Source organism: Alligator mississippiensis, chromosome 6 (genome assembly GCF_030867095.1).
Source record: "Alligator mississippiensis isolate rAllMis1 chromosome 6, rAllMis1, whole genome shotgun sequence".
Taxonomy (NCBI): domain Eukaryota; kingdom Metazoa; phylum Chordata; order Crocodylia; family Alligatoridae; genus Alligator; species Alligator mississippiensis.
The window spans coordinates 33,284,274-33,301,434 of record NC_081829.1 but is presented as its reverse complement, the minus strand read 5'-3'; the positions used below and the strand labels follow the sequence as shown (position 1 = coordinate 33,301,434).

Sequence of the window (17,161 nt, the reverse complement as noted above, 5' to 3'; positions counted from 1 at the left end):
CTCCACTGAACTCTCTCCAATTTGTCCTCATTCTTTCTGTAGTAGAGGCCCAAAACTGGACACAGTACTCTCCATGTGGCCTCACCAGTGCCACATAGAAGGGAAGAATCACTTCCTTCAATCTGCTGGCAACTTTCTTAGCAATGTAGCCCAGTATGTCATTAGCCTTCTTCGCAACAAGGGCACACTGTTGGCTCATATTCAATTTATTGTTCAGTGTAACCCCCACGTCCTTTTTTGCAGAGCTGCTACTTAGCTAGTTAGTCCCAAGTCTGTACTGATGCATGGGATTGCACCATTCTATGTGCAGGACTTTGCACTTGTGCTTGTTGAACCTCCTGAGATCTCTTTTGATCCAGCCTTCCAATTTGTCTGGGTCTCTCTGAATCCTAGCTCTACCCTCCAGTACATCTACTACTTCCCACAGCTTGGTGTAATCTGCAAACTCGATGAGGATGCACTTCACCCCATCTTCCCAGTCTTTGATGAAGATATTGAACAAAACTAGCCCCAGGACCAAACCCTGGGACACTCCACTTAATACCTGCTGCCAACTAGACATTGAGCCATTGATCACTACCCATTGAGCCCGATAATCCAGCCAGTTTTCTATCCACCTTACAGTTCATTCATCCAACCTATATTTCCTTGGCTTGCTTGCAGGCACGTTGTGAGAGACTGTATCAAGAGCCTTGCTAGAGTCAAGGTATACCACATCCACTGCTCTCCCCACACCCAATGAGCCACTCATCATCGTAGAAGGCAATTAGGTTGGTTAGGCATAACCTGCCCTTGGTGAATCCATGCTGACTTTTCCTACCCACCACCTTCTGCAAGTGCTTGGAAGTAGATTCTTTGAGGACCTACTCCATTTTTCCAGGGACTGAGGTAGTTCTCTGGATCCCCCTTCCCTTTCTTAATGATGGATACTATATTTGCCCTTTTCCAATCATCCAGGACCTCTCCCAGTCACCATGAATTTTCAAAGATAATGGCCAATGGCTCTACAATCACATTGGTCAACTCCCTCACCACCTTTGGGTGAATTGTGTCCAGCTCCATGGTCTTGTATGCATCCAGCTTTAAGTAGTCCCTAACCTGTTCTTTTGCCACTGTTGGCTGTTCATTTTCCCAAACTGTGCTGCCATTAGTCTGGGAGCTGACCTTGCCTGTGAAGACTGAGGTTAAAAAGGCATTGAGTACTTCAGCCTTTTCCACATCTGATACTAGGTTGTCTCTGCCATTCAGTCAGGGACCCACACTTTCCCTGATCTTTCTCTTGCAGCTGACATATGTACTGACAAACCCTTCTTGTTACCCATCATGTCCCTTGCTAACTGCAACTCCAATTGCACAATGGCCTTCCTGACTTCATCCCTGCATGTCTGAACAATACTCTCATAACTCCTCCCTAGTCATTTGCCCAACTTTTCACTTCTTGTAAGCTTCCTTTTTGTGTTTTAGCTCACTGAAGAGTTCCCTGCTAAGCCAAGCTGGTCTTCTGCCATACTTGCTAGTCTTCCTGTGCATCAGAATGGGTCATTCCTGCATCCTCAGTAAGGTACACTCTGTATACCTACAATACTGTCTTATCCTATTAGGATATGAAACACAAGTGTAATTTCTTTTATAACAACAAACACATCATGCATTTTACAATGCTGTGACCTACCAAACGGACCAACTAGAGGTACACCAATACATTGGTCTGATATCAGATCGGCACCAATATAAAAAAAATTGACTGTATCAGAAATCAGCCTTATGTGGTCTATTAATGACCTGTGCATGTGTGCAGCTGCAGCACAATATGCATGTGGAGAAGCACAGCACGGCAGCTTGAAGAGTGCAGCTGGTAAGTCTGTTGTTGTAGAAGGGAAGGGAAGGGAAGGGAAGGGAAGGGAAGGGAAGCTAGGTGGGGCAGGCTGGGGCCAGAGTTCTTCCTGGTAGGGGCTGGCGTGGGCTGTGCTCGGGCCAGGCAGTGGCGGTGCTGGAAGGGAGGACTGGGCGGGGGAGGGGGCTACAGTGATTGTTGGGGTGGTTGCAGCCCCCCTGTAGCCCTCCTCTCAGCGCTGCTTCTGCCCACCCCGAGAGTCCAACATCCACAGTGGTAATCCAGGCGTTTGTCACCCCCTATGCTGCCTTGTGTGTCAGAGAATATGCTTGTGACCACTTGCTTATTTCTTCCATCTTCCAGAAGGCAGAAGGGAAAACATAAATCAGACCTCTCTACTCATGTGAAAGAAATAAAGAGCTCCAGTTTGAGCACTATCATTCAGCAGACAGTGCTGGTAACCAAGATAGAGACTGGAGATGGTAGAGTGTTCTCGTTGGAGAGAGTGATTGCTCTCGAGCAGAATGAGGTGTTGCCACAAATTTGAGGCCACTTCCCTTCTGACTATTAGAGTGAGTATTGGATTCAGATCTTAGAACCTAAAGTCATGTTGGTCTTAGGGGTGTACTAATAGAGATTTCGGGGGCTGATACCAATAGCCAATTTTTAAGGAGGCATATTGACCGATATCGATCCGATTTCTGATATGCAGCCTGGCAACTTGAAGAGTGGTGTCCGGCTGGTAAGTCTGTTGTGGTGGAAGGGGAGGGAGAAGGGAATGGGCATGGGGGGGCAGGGGTGCCCCAATCAAGGTCCCTGCAGTGCAGGAGGGAGTGGGATTGGGGCTGGGGCAGATGCTGCCCAGCCGGGGCAGGATGGGGTGTGGGACATAGCCGCGGCTCATTTGTGGGGAGAGGGGGAAAGAAGCTGCAAGGATCTTTGCTCCTTCTCAACACTTCCAGATTTTGCAACATGTGCAAATTGTTGTATGCCACTTTAATAGAACTCCATGGCTGGATGAATCAAACTTTCATTCCTTTCTCTTGGTGGCTGAGTGAATATTGCCTATTGCCCTCTCCAGTTAGTCAACCAGCATAAAAAAATAGAACACCCTGGCAGAGGGTAAGAGGTTTCTTCCTCATTCTAGGGGCCAATTTAATATGGGACCTTGCTTCTCTAGTGCCTGTGCCATTTAGTAGGACAGTTTCAGTTTAAATATCTTGACGTTTGAGTTGGTTTTCTCAAAGTATTAGTTAGCCTTTCCCTCAGAAATACAGCAGGCTGTACCATTTGAATGTTGATCTAAATATTTATGTTAGGTAAAGTTAGTAATAGATTTTATTCATATTCAATAGATTTTACTCATGGGAATAGCAGCTCAGTTGTTGTAGACACTTGTTTAACTGCCTTCATGACAAGAATCTACCTGCACACTGTATCTTAATAGTAATCTGCGTGGAGAAAACTGGTCAGGAGGATTCTCAGGCTTCAGTTCCACATTAATACTTACATACATAAATTATTTGAAGTTGAAATGGTGGCATTCACAAACAGCTATTTTGCTTTTTAAAGTGTTGTTTTTTCATAGCTGATATCTTCATAGTTCTTTGAAAATTACTACACAAGTTCTCAGTAATATTATTTAGTAATATAGGACCTTTTATTCAAAGTGTTTTAAAGACAATAGCAATTAAATGACAAGTTATTGCCATGCTGTTTACAAAAGGGGAAACTGAAAAAAATGGTGGTTGACTGAGGTCCCCAACACAATGACAGAGTCAGCAATAGGTACTGGTAATAGCTCCAATTTTCTTGTTCCATCCATTACACCAGGGATGTCAAACATATGACCCATGAGATGGATCCAGCGCATAGAGCTATATGATCTGAACTCTAAGTTTCCAGACTGACCCCACGGACCAGAAGACACGCATGCCGATCTTGGCCCTTGCCCATAGCACAGGGGGTCAACTGGTTCAGGGTGAGCACTGTATGCTGGCTCTGGGGTCAGTCTGGATTGGGCCATGCTGGAACTAGCCTGCAGGGCCAGTCCAGTGGGGCACTGTTCGCAGCCTGCACCCCGGACCCAGTGCTGGGTCCAGCCCACACACAGTGTACAGAGCAAGCCCACCACATGCTACATGTGGCACTCAGGATGGACCCGGTGCTGCAAGCACTGCATGCAGCACATAGGACTTGTCCCAATCCAGCTTGCAAACCAGCCCAACATCTCTCATCCATCCCATCCCATAGGGCCTGATGAGTATGACATCCCTGCATTAGACCAATACTTTTTAACTGTATTTTTAAGGAGACTGATTGAAAAATAACAGATCAACATCAAACATTATATATATTGGATCAGTTGCATACATTTTATTTTCCTGTGTTTTGATAGCAGTCACAGGGACTTTGCTCCTTTCTATCTGTGTGTACAGTTTCAAGAATAGGACTGCTTCAGAACAAAAAATACAGTCTCTTGACAATCCATATAGTCTAAGAGCTCCACAAAGCATCATCTTAAAAACATGATTCACAGGATTTATTTTAGACACTCTTTTTGAAGTGAAATTAAAAATATTAAAAAAAACCCTTTCCTCAATTAAAGCGCCAGCCCTACAAGAGGGAGGCCATGAGCTGTTGCTTCTCATTTTTACTCTTGTTTCTAGGAACTGGGAGTGGGAAAAGTGGACTGCTCGTGTGTTTCTGGACTCCCCTTCATTCAAATCATTCTGCAAGGGGAAACCAGGTTGGCTCTTGAGTTCTGGAGCCAGAGTAAGAACACAGAATCTCAAGACCATGAAACTTTTGGTGGTCTCTTGAACTTGTGTGCCCCAGACTGGCCCATCTCTAAAATGGTGCTACCTTTTTCAGTCATCAAATTATGCCTTCCTTTCAGTAGCTCCCTTGGCTTCTACCTTCTGATTTTATTTTTAAGTTAAACAAAATGCTTATTTACTAAACCGTCTGGCTCTGACATTACCTACCCAGTGCACTGCTCCAAACTTTGAACTGCTTGTACCACCACTCTCTCCTCAGCACCAACTGTGGTACACAGACCAAGGCAGCTATTCCCATATCTCTGACACTGACTTCCCCTGTCCCCCAGCCCCCAGTTTCAGCCTGTCCACATTGTTCACAGAATAAGCTGGTATCTAGAGTAACCTCCAAAGCTCTGAGATGGGATTTTTGGGATCTCCTTTTCTCTCTCTTCTCTTGAGCCATACTGCCTCTCACAAAATAGGAGATCCCAGTACCAATGGTCATATAACGATCCCCAGAGCAGGAGAATGGGACCACCTTCTGGGTAATCAGGGTGTTAGGGGCACAGAAACCAACCCATGAAAAACACTTCTTCTGCAAGTCCAACTCTCTGCAGCTCTGCCATTCCCACTACCTTTGCAACCTCTCCATCCAAACAGGATGCGATCCTGCCCCTAGGGAAATGACCCTCCTTTAGTCTCTAACCCACTGACTGCTACAGTTTATACATTTGCAGGAAGGGAACATCTCTTTCTTCTCAGTTTCTTTTTCACAAATGTGTGGCAGGGGGTAACAGGAAACAGTCTATTGCTCCTATCCCTTTTCAGTTGAGGAAGCAGCTGTCTATTATGCCAGGCTGCGTATAAAATGGCCATTTTGCCTGTTTCAAAACAACAGCACCTTCCAGCTACCTTCCTCCAACATTTAAACAATATTATGGAAATAAAATATTTCTACTAGAATCACAAAGACTTTTTCTATGCTCCTCAGGAGGGAGCACACTAGGGTTGACAGGAGGGCTTTCTCTCTTTTCAGGGTTGATCACCTTCATCTCCTTAGAAAGCTAGATAGATCTATGGCAGTTACAGAGCCCTTTCATACCACTTCTACTGCCATGGACCCCAACACCTATCCTGTGAGCTGAGGCAGAGTCAGGTGACCTGGCCCGGCAATGGTGGCACACTGCTCCTGGCCCACTCCACCATTATCTCCAGTCTTTTGGCAGAGCCCCTAGTAATGACCTACTGCAGAACCCCAAGATTCCTTAGAAGAGAGTTGGGAAACCGCACGTCTGTTGTGAGCAGGAGGTGCCAAATATAAGAACTTGGAAACTTGCAAGAACAAGTATTAGAAGTAAGAACTATGGGGTAGATTCTGAAAAAGTCTAAGACTATATCTGGAGACTTCTGAGAGTACAGTTTTGTCAGTGACAAGTGTGAAGAGATGTGATTCCCCAGCTAACAGCAGGGCCATCAGAAGCTCTCAGTACAGTTTGTTCTACTCAGATGAGAATCTAGAGAGGTATGTTTTCAATACCCACACAAAGTACAGCTTAGTCTCCTGAGGCAATTACGTGCATTGAGAATTTGAACTGTAATCTATTAGCAGGTCTGGGTATTTGAATGGCTCACATAATGTCCATTTTTAAGAGCTGCGGCAAAACAATTATCATTTTGTAAATGATAACACTTAATACATTGTTTGAAACTGAATTATTAAGCCAACGAAAATCAGGTTACCTTCTCACATAGCAAGCAGGGCATGTAACAAAGCTGTGTAACTGCTCCCCTCATCACAAAGGTTGGCAATATACAGCCCATGGAGTGACTGGGGTGTTCTGGTAGCAGGGCAGCAAGGGGAAGGAAGCAGCCACATCCTAGCACTGTCCTGCATCTGACCAAAATTTGTGTCATTCTGGTTTGCTGCTAGAAAACATTGCTAACCACTGCCTGAGACTTAAATAGGGTATATGAATCAGCTGCTTAGTAGACAGTGAACATCTACTTGGAACAACAGTGAAAAATGAAAAGGCAAATACAGCACACAATTAACAATCCTTGAACATAACTGAATGCTGAGAAACAATCTCCACCTTGACTATGCAATGAATAGTGAAAAGCTGTGTTCTCTTATAAATCTTATATACTCTGAAGTTACTGGCACATCCATCAGTGGCATGTCCATCCCTTTTCCCCAACATACCTACTTGCCTCACGTGCTTACACAACATTCCCAACTTACCTACAGTTTGGTGTGGATTTTGTTCACCACAAGTGAGCAAATGTTAATGATAATGATTCCCCTCCAGGTGTAAACAGGTGGTAAGGAGCTCAGGGATCTCCTTCAATATATACATATTTAACTGAAGAGAAAGCTAGTAAAAAGAAAGAGAGCTTCAACTTTTTTTTGCAATTTCCTGACTTTTTTTTAAACACTTCTATTGTTCCTGTGGGCGCATGTGAATGACGTCAATTTTATCTGCTGTCTGCAGCCCATGAATTTGTTACAGAACTAATGCTTATAATTACATGAAAAGAAGAAAGTGGAAAAGATATTTGATTTAATGGAGGAGCCAGAAACAGGATGACAAAGGTCAGAGACATGCTACCAGCTAGTTCACACAGATACTCCAGAGAGCAGTTCTGCTGCTAATGAAAGAATTCCTTGTGTGTGTTTCTAGTCTTGTCAAAAAAAGCATTCTTTATTTACCAACATACCTTTTTTAGCATCAGGCCAGAGGAAATGGTTACCTCAAGTCATTGTCCTCAAATTCCAGCCCATGAGCCACATCTCACCTGTGAAGCAATGTCACCTGGCCCACAGGGCTCCCCATGGATCCAGAAATTTGCGAGCAGTGGAGCAGTGGCAAGTAACACTGCCACTCTCCCCCACTGCCAAATTTTCAAGCCCTTTGGGCCAGATGACATGGCCCTGTATGCAGAGCTGGGACTCTGATACATGGGGCTTGAGCCAAGGATGAATCTGGACTGTGGGGGTTGGGACATGATCCAGTGTGGGGCCGGGGCTGGGCATGATCTGGCATGTGGGAATGGGGCTTGATTTGGCATGGGGGGCCAGGGGCACAGGTGTGACATGAGACTTGGGCCTGATCTGGTGCATTGGGCTGGGAGATGGAGGATCCTCCCAGACGAAAGATCTAATGTAGCAGGAATATTGACTGGCAAGTCTGTAAATGTGCTTCAGAAGCCAGGAGCACAGGACTGTTGCTGGCAAAACTATTCCTAAACATACTTAACCACAGGAGCAGGATGTTCCAATAAACTGAGCCAGGAAGTTGACAAAGGATTTGTAGCTGTACAAATCTCAAAGGAAAAAAATGGAAGAACTGCAACTACCCCAATACTTCTAGTGAAACATTCAACCAGTAACACAAGTCTTGACCCTCTGGAGATCGATCGATCGATCTATCTATCTTTATATATAGATCTCCCTCTCTATATATATCTATATATAATATAAAAGATAAAGTTATTTTATATATATGCACACTAGGGCTGTGTGAAGCTTTGGTTGCCAATTCGATTTGGAGGAGATTTGGCCTGGTTTGAGGAACAAATCTCCAAATCTGAATTGAATCGGGAGACCAATTAAAAGCTCCAAATTGATTTGAATTGATTTGGAAAGATTCGGTGATTTAGCCATAGACTAAACAGGCAGCTGACACAGCTGCCTCCAGCTAGTAAGTCTGTTGGGGTTGGGGGAGGAAGGAGAGAAGGGATGTGGGGGAGGGAGGGAGGGAGGGATTGGGGCTGGGGCTGAGACAAGCTGTCCAGCCCTGGGCGGTGGGGAGAGGGGGGCACGTTACTCGGGGAAGGATGCTGGGGGACATGGGATGCAAGCGTGGCAACACTCAGAGCGGGGGCTCTGCCCTGCTGCCACTTGCCCAGCTGGGGGTGGGGAGAAGGGGGAGAGGGGATGCAGGCACAGCTTGCCCTGGGTAGAAAGGGGCAAGTGGCAGCAGAGCATAGCCCCCACTCCCAGTGATGCCATGCCTGCATTGCCCCCTCCCAACCCTCCCTCCCCCCACGCGCTGGCTGGGCAAGCAGCAGCAGGGCATAGTCCTCACGCCCACCGCTGCCACACCCACATCCCACGCCGGCTGGCAAGTGGCAGCAGTGCAAAGTTCCCGCTCCCAGTGCTGATACGGACGTGGCAGCACTGGGAGCAGGGATTATGCCTGGGATCTTTGCTCCATCAATTCCTACCACTGTGTATCAAATACTAGTAGCAACACAGGTCCAGAATCGTTTTATGACTTCTGAACTTCTATTGATACAGTTTTTAACCAAACAAAAAAATAATCATGATTTTGCACTAATGCAAGTTCTGTAAATATGTGAAAAATACTATTTTCCACTGAATTACAAATTATTAAAAAGAAAACAAGCATGAAAGGGAAAAAAAGGGACTCTGTTTCCAAGGTTAGTTTCCAATTTGAAAAAGAAAGAATCAACAAAAACACACAGCAATTAGAACCTTCAGCATGCATCTGCTGAATGGCTGGCTAGGCACTATACAGCATTCAAACTGTAGCAATTCAACAAGTTCTTTCTTGAAGGAAAAAAGGGGAGAAATGCTAATTTGTTTCTAGAAATCAACAATGTGATGTGTGCCTCCTCCCATTAAGTTGGGGTCATTGAGTGATACAGCATTGCTTGATGAGGTATTGCTCAATGCACCCTGATGCAGTGAAAACACCATTCTCCATTCCCACCACAGCAAAATACCCCTGACACCAAGGATCATCTAGCTACTTCCTTTAACCTGTTATTGCAATTAAACATAGCTATTTCAGTACAACTTTAACATGCATCAGGAAGACAATCATTACTACTGGATCAAGATGTCAGGGGGCAATTTATTTGCAATTTTTACAAAAACGGATTTTCTGACCTTTTCACATGGCAGAAGGTGTATAAAACCTTTATACACAGGGTCAGTTCAAACAGGCTACCAAATCATGGAGTCCTTATAATGGAGTACCTCTAACTTTTACATCTAGATTTTTAAAGCTGTGAGTGATCATCAATCCCATAGTTTTGTAAAATGAACAAAACATATTTGACTGAAATCATCATTTAATTGGCTGAACTACTGTAAGTGTATTATGAGTTAAAAAACACACATACATATTACAATGGAGTTGACAGGACTGTTAAGGAGACAGCCTGAAGTATATGCAGTCTTTCTTTTTCCTGCTTGGGGGCTAGTTCAAACCAAGTCCTGATTCTAAGTTCCTGGAAGTTTCCGCTATGAATGAAGATACTTGGCTGCTTAGAAGAGAAGAGCCAATTCCCTTTGTTGGTAAATATTCACCTTATAAAAGATGCCAGAGTTTTCATCATTCACAAGCACTCTCAGAAATAGATTGAATACAGCATGGAAATTAAATTATCATTTCAGCTCTGCATGGGCCTTCCAGCCAGGGCTACGATACATTTCCTGTGCTGTGAAAGACCCAAGGTTAAACAGAGCACTTCAGTTTGTAGGGGCTATTGGGTCAGCACCACTGATGAGTTTGAAATTCAGACATTTTACCATACCTAAAGGAAAGAAAAAAAGTCTTCATACCTCAACATTTTAGTCTCCCATCAGTCCACCTACAACTCTCCTTTGTGTTGCCATTAATTAATTGCATGTGTCAAAGAAGGATATTGCTTATTGTTTTTTTCCCCCACTGGACACTGAAAAAACTGTACCGTTGGTTGTAGAGCACATACTCCCACGTATATTGTGGTAATCAGAGCTCCAGAAAGACCACACAAGCTGTTACTGTTTTATTTTTTTTACAGAGGCTGGTTATGTTTTTTAAGAGCTAATATACAGTATTTCTATATCTTCTGTTTTTTTAATTTCTTCTGAAACTATTTTTTTAATTCATACACCTCATTTTTCCATTAGTTAATCAATATACAGATTTTGTTTCTTTTGTTACAAAAACACAAACAGAAAAAAACGGAAAAGATAAAACAAAAACTTTGATTCTGAACCAGGAGTCAGAGAACAACTAGAAAGGATATTGTGTGTGTCCCAGAAACAGAGAGCGCCGGGGAAAAAGAAACCTGTGCTGACCCTCTGTTGAAACCTGATCCAGTTCAAGAGGCACACAGAATACCATTTATAGCATTTCTCAGGGGTTGGGGTGAGGGGCAGAGAGTGCACCAGACAGCTCTCAGACTGGCTGCATGGGCCACTAGCTGCCAGCAAGGTTATAAAATATGTAGATACTGAATGCCAGGGAATAATTCCTGAATCCTCCTCATCTGCCTTTCTTTGCAATGTCTTCCCTATTTCTGACCTTGTAAGGGTCTTGCAAAGCACACACCTTTTTAAAACAAGGACATTACTTTTTTTGCTTATTGGCTAGGGAGAAAGTGGAGTAAACAAGAGAGGGGGTGAATGTCTGACACTGCAATGATTGCTAATGGACAATGCATGTACACTGGGATGGCAGCATAAAGGAACAGGTATGTGGGTAACAGTACATGGTCTGATCCTCAGCTTTCAATTGGCTCAGGTCCATTAAGGGAGATCTGCTGATCTGCTGATCATCAGCTGAGGATCTGTCCCAAACTAACAGTGAACACAGCTAGTGTTTTTAAAGCAAGACTTCTGTGGAGGTTCAGGCATTTTTTCATGATGGCAAGAAATTCTCAGCACTGAGCCAGCAGGGTAGAGCCAGTTTACGTAATCTTTTTTCACTATAATAAAAGGTTGCACAAGGTTTTAAAATTGCTATTACTAAACCTGTGAAAAACGAAGGGAGCTATTTTCAGGCTAGCTTCTTCAAGGAAAAAATATTACTCATCATAAACAAAACCCAAAGCACAGCAGCTTCTGCTGAACAGCTATAACTCTGTGTACATGCTCTGCGTGCAGCTGCTAGCTTGCCTGACTACAGTTGTTAGTGGGTGAAAGTAAATAAGCAACAAAGTTCAAATTTAGACAGGCAGAATTCACCTACTCCTACCTCTCCAAGAAGTGAAGGGCTGTCAGCCCACATCTATTCCACAGCAGGAGGCTGCTCTTTCAGGGTGGCCACTTTTCCTTCCTTTGTCTACAAAATAATGTGTTCATGTGCGGTAACCTACAGCATTGAAAACTCTGAATGGCTTTCGCTTGTCCTACAGGTGACATCCATTGAAAACAGAAATGGGAATATCCCAAGAAGGCCGGGAAGGTTGGCCCTTCTTCCTTCCTTTCTCCTCTTCCTAGTCACTAAATTGTTTCATAGAAACAAAAGTAATGTAACCAAATCAAAGCAGAAGTGTTTGGGTGTGGTACAAGTGATTTAACTGACAAAATATCTACTTCAGGGCCAAAAACTGGTCTCTTAATCCGTGGAAAAGACTTAATTTAATTTTCCTTTAGATTATTATAAAAATAAATCACTTCCATGCATATGAAATGGTGGCAGCTCTGGAAAAAAAATTTCTTAATTTATCTCTGGAATAGGTACAGAACAACATCCTTTGTTCAGGCCCACAAATTGTCTCAACCCGACCTAAAGGTCTGCTTCTAAGACTCAAAAAAGATAAAGTTTGTTCTGTGTACTCCTTCAGTTCTTGGCCTCTCTGCTGGGACTGACAAATTGAGGCCAATTAGTGTCATATAAGACTGCAGTTTCTGTGATCTAGGTATTTGCCCTCAAGAAGCGCATCCACACACATGCGCATGTGTGTCTTGCAGTGTCTCAAAGCCCTTCGGTCCTCCACGGAGATGCTCTGGTAGGCTGCAAGAGCGTCTCCATGGTTGCCCCTTCCCAGGTGCTGAAGCACGCTACCTGCAGTGACCGGGACCTGGGCTCCATGCCAGGTTAGTAGGGGGTGGGGAGAGCTGGAGGAGTGAGGGAGACTAATGAGGATGCGGTGGCCCAGGGGTGGGCAGCTCGGGAGGGTGGGTCTGCCAGCCACCCCCCTGCATGGCTGCAGCCCCCCACCTCGCCCTGTGGCTGGGTGCAGCCCCCTGGTCACCTCCCTGCTCTGCTACAGCTCCCCGCTCAGCACAGGGCTGGCTGTGGCCTGCTTGCTTGCCCCCCTCCTGGCTGTGGCCCCCCATGCACTCCCTATCCAGCTTCAGCCCCCAGCCCTGCATGCTCCCTGCCAGTCTGCAGCTCCCCTGCGCACCCCCTGCCCAGCTGCAGCCCTCCCACAGCTTACCAGTAACAGCAACTGCGCTCTTGGCCTCGTGACTCAGCCTCCCAGCACAGCGAGGCGGGGCAGCATCACTTGGCCCCAGCTGCCAGGTATCTGCGTGACCTGTGCTGGGCCACAGCAGCAGGTTGTAGCTCGGTGCAGCATGGAGCCACGTGCTTTCGGACAGCTCCAGGCTGTCACCCAAGGCTGCACACCACTCATGGGGACTGCTGGACACACCGACCCAGGTCCTGCATGCACAGGAGATGCCCAGCTGGACGGCACAGGGATCATGCACGCAGGACCTGAGCTAGTGTGGCTGGTGGTCCCCGCGAGCAGTGCACAGACCTTGGTGACAGCCCGGAGCGGCCCGAAAGCACACAGCCCTGTGCCACGCCAAGCTGGGCTGCAGCAGCATGCTATGGCAGAGGCCATGAGGATACCTGGTGGCTGGGGCTGAACTGCGCTGCCCCCCGCCAGACAGGGGGGCTGGGCCATGAGGCCAAGAGCGCGGCTGCTGTTGCTGGTAAGCTGCAGGGGCAGGGGAGTTGGAGCCAGGCAGGGGGCAAGTGAGGAGGCTGCAGCTGGGTGGGGAGCATGAGAGAAGGCTGCAGTTGGGTGGGAAGTGAGCAGCGGGGGCATGCAGCTGGGTGGGGAGCGCATGGAGGAGCTGCAGCCAGGCAGGGAGCACGTGAGCAGGCCACAGTTAGCTGCGGGCCAAGCAGGGGGGCTGGAGCTGAGCAAGGAGGCTGCAGCCAAGTGTGAAGGTGAGGAAGGGGCTGCACCCAAATGCAGGCTGAGCAGGGGGGCTGGAGCCAGGCACGGGCTTAGCAAGGAGTCTGTAGTCAAGCAGGAAGGCGAGTGGCAGGGCTGGTGCTGGGCGCAGGCTGAGCAGTGGGGTTGGAGCCGAGCAGGGAGACAGGCAGGGGGCTGCACCCAGGAAGGTGAGCAGGGGCGGCAGACCCACCCCTCCCAAGCTGCCCCTCACATGGTCCCCTGTACCCTCAGTAGCACCCCCGCTCCTCTGGCTCCCCCCATCCTGCTATTTACCTGGCACAGAGCCCAGGTCCTAGTTACTGTGACCCGCTGTGCAGTTTCCATCCATGCCTGGCAGGCGTGCAGCCTTGGCGTCACATGCTACTGCAGGTGAGCAGCAGGTCACAGCTAGCCCCCACTGCCAGACTCCTGCAGTGGGTAGAGGGTGCAGGGAACTCTCCGGGCTGCTTCAGCAGTCTAGCTAGCACAAGGGCTAGTGTCCCCAGATACCAACTGGCTGGGCCCCAGAAGCTCCTGAGAGCAAGTAGCCCTGAGCTACTTGCCAGGGCAGCTTTTTATATTGCTGGGGCCATCACAGGTGCTAGCCCTGGGCTCTAGCTCCCCCTGGCTGCAGATCTGTGAGGAGCTAGGCAGTTATTTTGCCCCAAGTGGCACAATTTGATCCACACCAAAGTGCATGTCCAGGCACATGCACTGAGGCAAAAAACCCCAAGCTCAAATTTGCACCGCTTCTATTTGAGCTGCTGCATGTGTGGACACGCCCAAGGAGTCAGCCTCGGGTCTCAAAATTCCTAACTCGCGATACACAAAAACTTTCAGTCATGACTGACCCAGAATAGATTTGGACTAGCAGTTCAGAGGTGAACTTCCATTCCCAACCCCAGGAACTAGCCTCTTTTGACCCAGTCTCTGTTCTCAGAAAGAGCATCAAGGACAATAAAAAGTCCTTTTTCAGATATGTGGGGAGCCGGAGGAAAAGCAGGGGCAACGTTGGACCCCTGCTGAACCAGATGGGGCAACTGCCAACTGACGCCCAGGAAAAAGCCAACCTATTAATTAGGTACTTTGCGTCGGTCTTTCATCAGCCCCATGGGACGCCCGTGCCTGCTACAGGGCCGGGAAGTCCGGGTGAGGGTGATCCCCTGCCCTCCATTAATGCTGACTTTGTGAAGGAACATCTTGAGAAGCTGGATACCTTCAAGTCAGCCGGCCCTGGCAATCTTCACCCCAGGGTACCCAAGGAGCTGGCGAGCATCATAGCCCAGCCTCTAGCGCGGATCTTTGAAAACTCTTGGCGCTCTGGTGTAGTGCCCGAAGACTGGAAGAAGGCCAGCGTGGTGCCTATCTTCAAGAAAGGGAGGAAAGTGGATCCGGCTAACTATAGGCCCATCAGCCTGACTTCTATCCCGGGGAAGATCTTAGAAAAGTTTATTAAGGAGGCCATCCTTAATGGACTGGCCAACGCTAACATCTTAAGGGATAGCCAGCACGGGTTTGTTGCGGGCAGGTCTTGCTTGACCAATCTCATTTCCTTCTACGACCAGGTGACCTATCACCTGGACAAGGGAGACGAGATTGATGTCATATATCTTGACTTCAAAAAAGCCTTCGATCTGGTATCTCATGATCGTCTCTTGGAGAAACTGGCCAATTGTCGCCTTGGGTCCCCCACGATCCACTGGCTGGAAAATTGGCTCCGGGGTCGGACCCAGAGGGTAGTAATTGATGGAAGTCACTCATCGTGGTGTCCTGTGACCAGTGGGGTCCCCCAGGGCTCTGTCCTTGGACCCATACTGTTCAACATCTTCATTAATGATGTGGACACTGGAGTCAGAAGCGGACTGGCCAAGTTCGCCGATGACACCAAACTTTGGGGCAAAGCATCCACACCAGAAGACAGGCGGATGATCCAGGCTGACCTGGACAGGCTCAGCAAGTGAGCGGATGAGAATCTGATGGTGTTCAACACCGATAAATGCAAGGTTCTCCACCTTGGGAAAAAAAACCCGCAGCATCCTTATAGTCTTGGCAGTGCTATGTTGGTTAGCACGATGGAAAAAAGAGACTTGGGGGTCATCATTGACCACAAGATGAACATGAGCCTGCAATGCGATGCTGTGGCTAGTAAAGCGACCAAAACGCTGGCTTGCATCCATAGATGCTTCTCAAGCAAATCCCGGGATGTCATTCTCCCCCTGTACTCGGCCTTAGTGAGGCCGCAGCTGGAGTACTGCGTCCAGTTTTGGGCTCCACAATTCAAAAAGGATGTGGAGAAGCTTGAGAGAGTCCAGAGAAGAGCCACGCACATGATCAGAGGTCAGGGAAGCAGACCCTACGATGACAGGTTGAGAGCCCTGGGGCTCTTTAGCCTGGAAAAGCGCAGGCTCAGGGGTGATCTGATGACCACCTACAAGTTTATCAGGGGTGACCACCAGTATCTAAGGGAACTTTTGTTCACCAGAGCGCCCCAAGGGATGACGAGGACAAATGGTCACAAACTACTACAAGATCGTTTCAGGCTGGACATAAGGAAGAATTTCTTTACTGTCCGAGCCCCCAAGGTCTGGAACAGCCTGCCACCAGAGGTTGTTCAAGCGCTTTCATTGAACACCTTCAAGAAGAAACTGGATGCTTATCTTGCTGGGATCCTATGACCCCAGCTGACGTCCTGCCCTTTGGGCGGGGGGCTGGACTCGATGATCTTCCGAGGTCCCTTCCAGCCCTAATGCCTATGAAACCTATGAAAAGTAAACAGGGGAGAAAATGAGCTGATTTAGTCATAACCTTTGAGACTTTAACATACATCCCAAAGAGCAGGTGTTTTCAGCTCACCATGCCAGTGATTAACAAACGAACACAAACTTGCAGACCAAAAGTATCCAACTACAGTACTTTAAAATAATCTATTTGCTTGAAAAAATCTTCTAGAAAAACACAAACCCCCATAAAACAGACAGAACATGACCAAGCAGATAAAAATAATCTCTACAAAATATAAATTCATTCCTAGTTTGCTTATTGTTGTTGTTGGGTTTGTTTTATTTGGGGGGGGGTATGAAGGGGGCCACTGATTTAGCTTCTCAAGAGAACGCTGATTAATGCAAGCTTAAGACTCTCAGGGATGATGAGTTCCAAAAGTTTTGTCCTGAGTTTTATAGAGCAACTGTAGCAGGAGACATTGTCCACTCATCCAGACTGGAATGTCTCCCTGACCCTCAGAAAAAAAAGGCAAAAACATTCATCACAAAAGCAACTAAATGACCTGAACAGCACAACTTACAATTGCAGTGGCAGTTAAAGCTATAGCTAGTTATGGTCTCCAGGTTCATCTTACCTGTTTTATACACTGCAGCCGGTCATTGGTCTGCTGTATGTGCCTGTCCATAGAATTCATTTTGATTGTCTCCACTTGGCTTCTACCTGAAAGCCATTAAAATCCCTCAATCTGAAAGATAAAAAGAACAATAAAGATCACTGAATAAAGTCTATACCCTTCATCCAATTCTACTGTAAAGAAGAGCATTAATATAACATGTAGTAGAGGTTTAGGTAATCTTCTTTTGTGGAATGGAGGAATATAAGCAGAGGGAGGAGACATGGTATTCACAGGCAGAGAATCTGTATTTTACAT

The 17,161-nt window shown here is 46.8% G+C and overlaps 1 protein-coding gene across 11 annotated transcripts in view; it reads right to left on the bottom strand.

Moving 5' to 3' along the window:
* Window positions 1-17,161, bottom strand: part of ZMIZ1 (zinc finger MIZ-type containing 1) — a 518,414-nt gene that overhangs the window by 205,922 nt on the left and 295,331 nt on the right. For all 11 annotated transcript variants that reach the window (XM_019497114.2, XM_019497113.2, XM_019497112.2 and 8 more), the window contains one exon: window positions 16,865-16,975. In XM_019497114.2, the coding sequence (XP_019352659.1) occupies window positions 16,865-16,924 (60 nt within the window). In that variant the 5' untranslated portion in view covers window positions 16,925-16,975. The remainder of the gene's footprint in view (window positions 1-16,864; window positions 16,976-17,161) is intronic.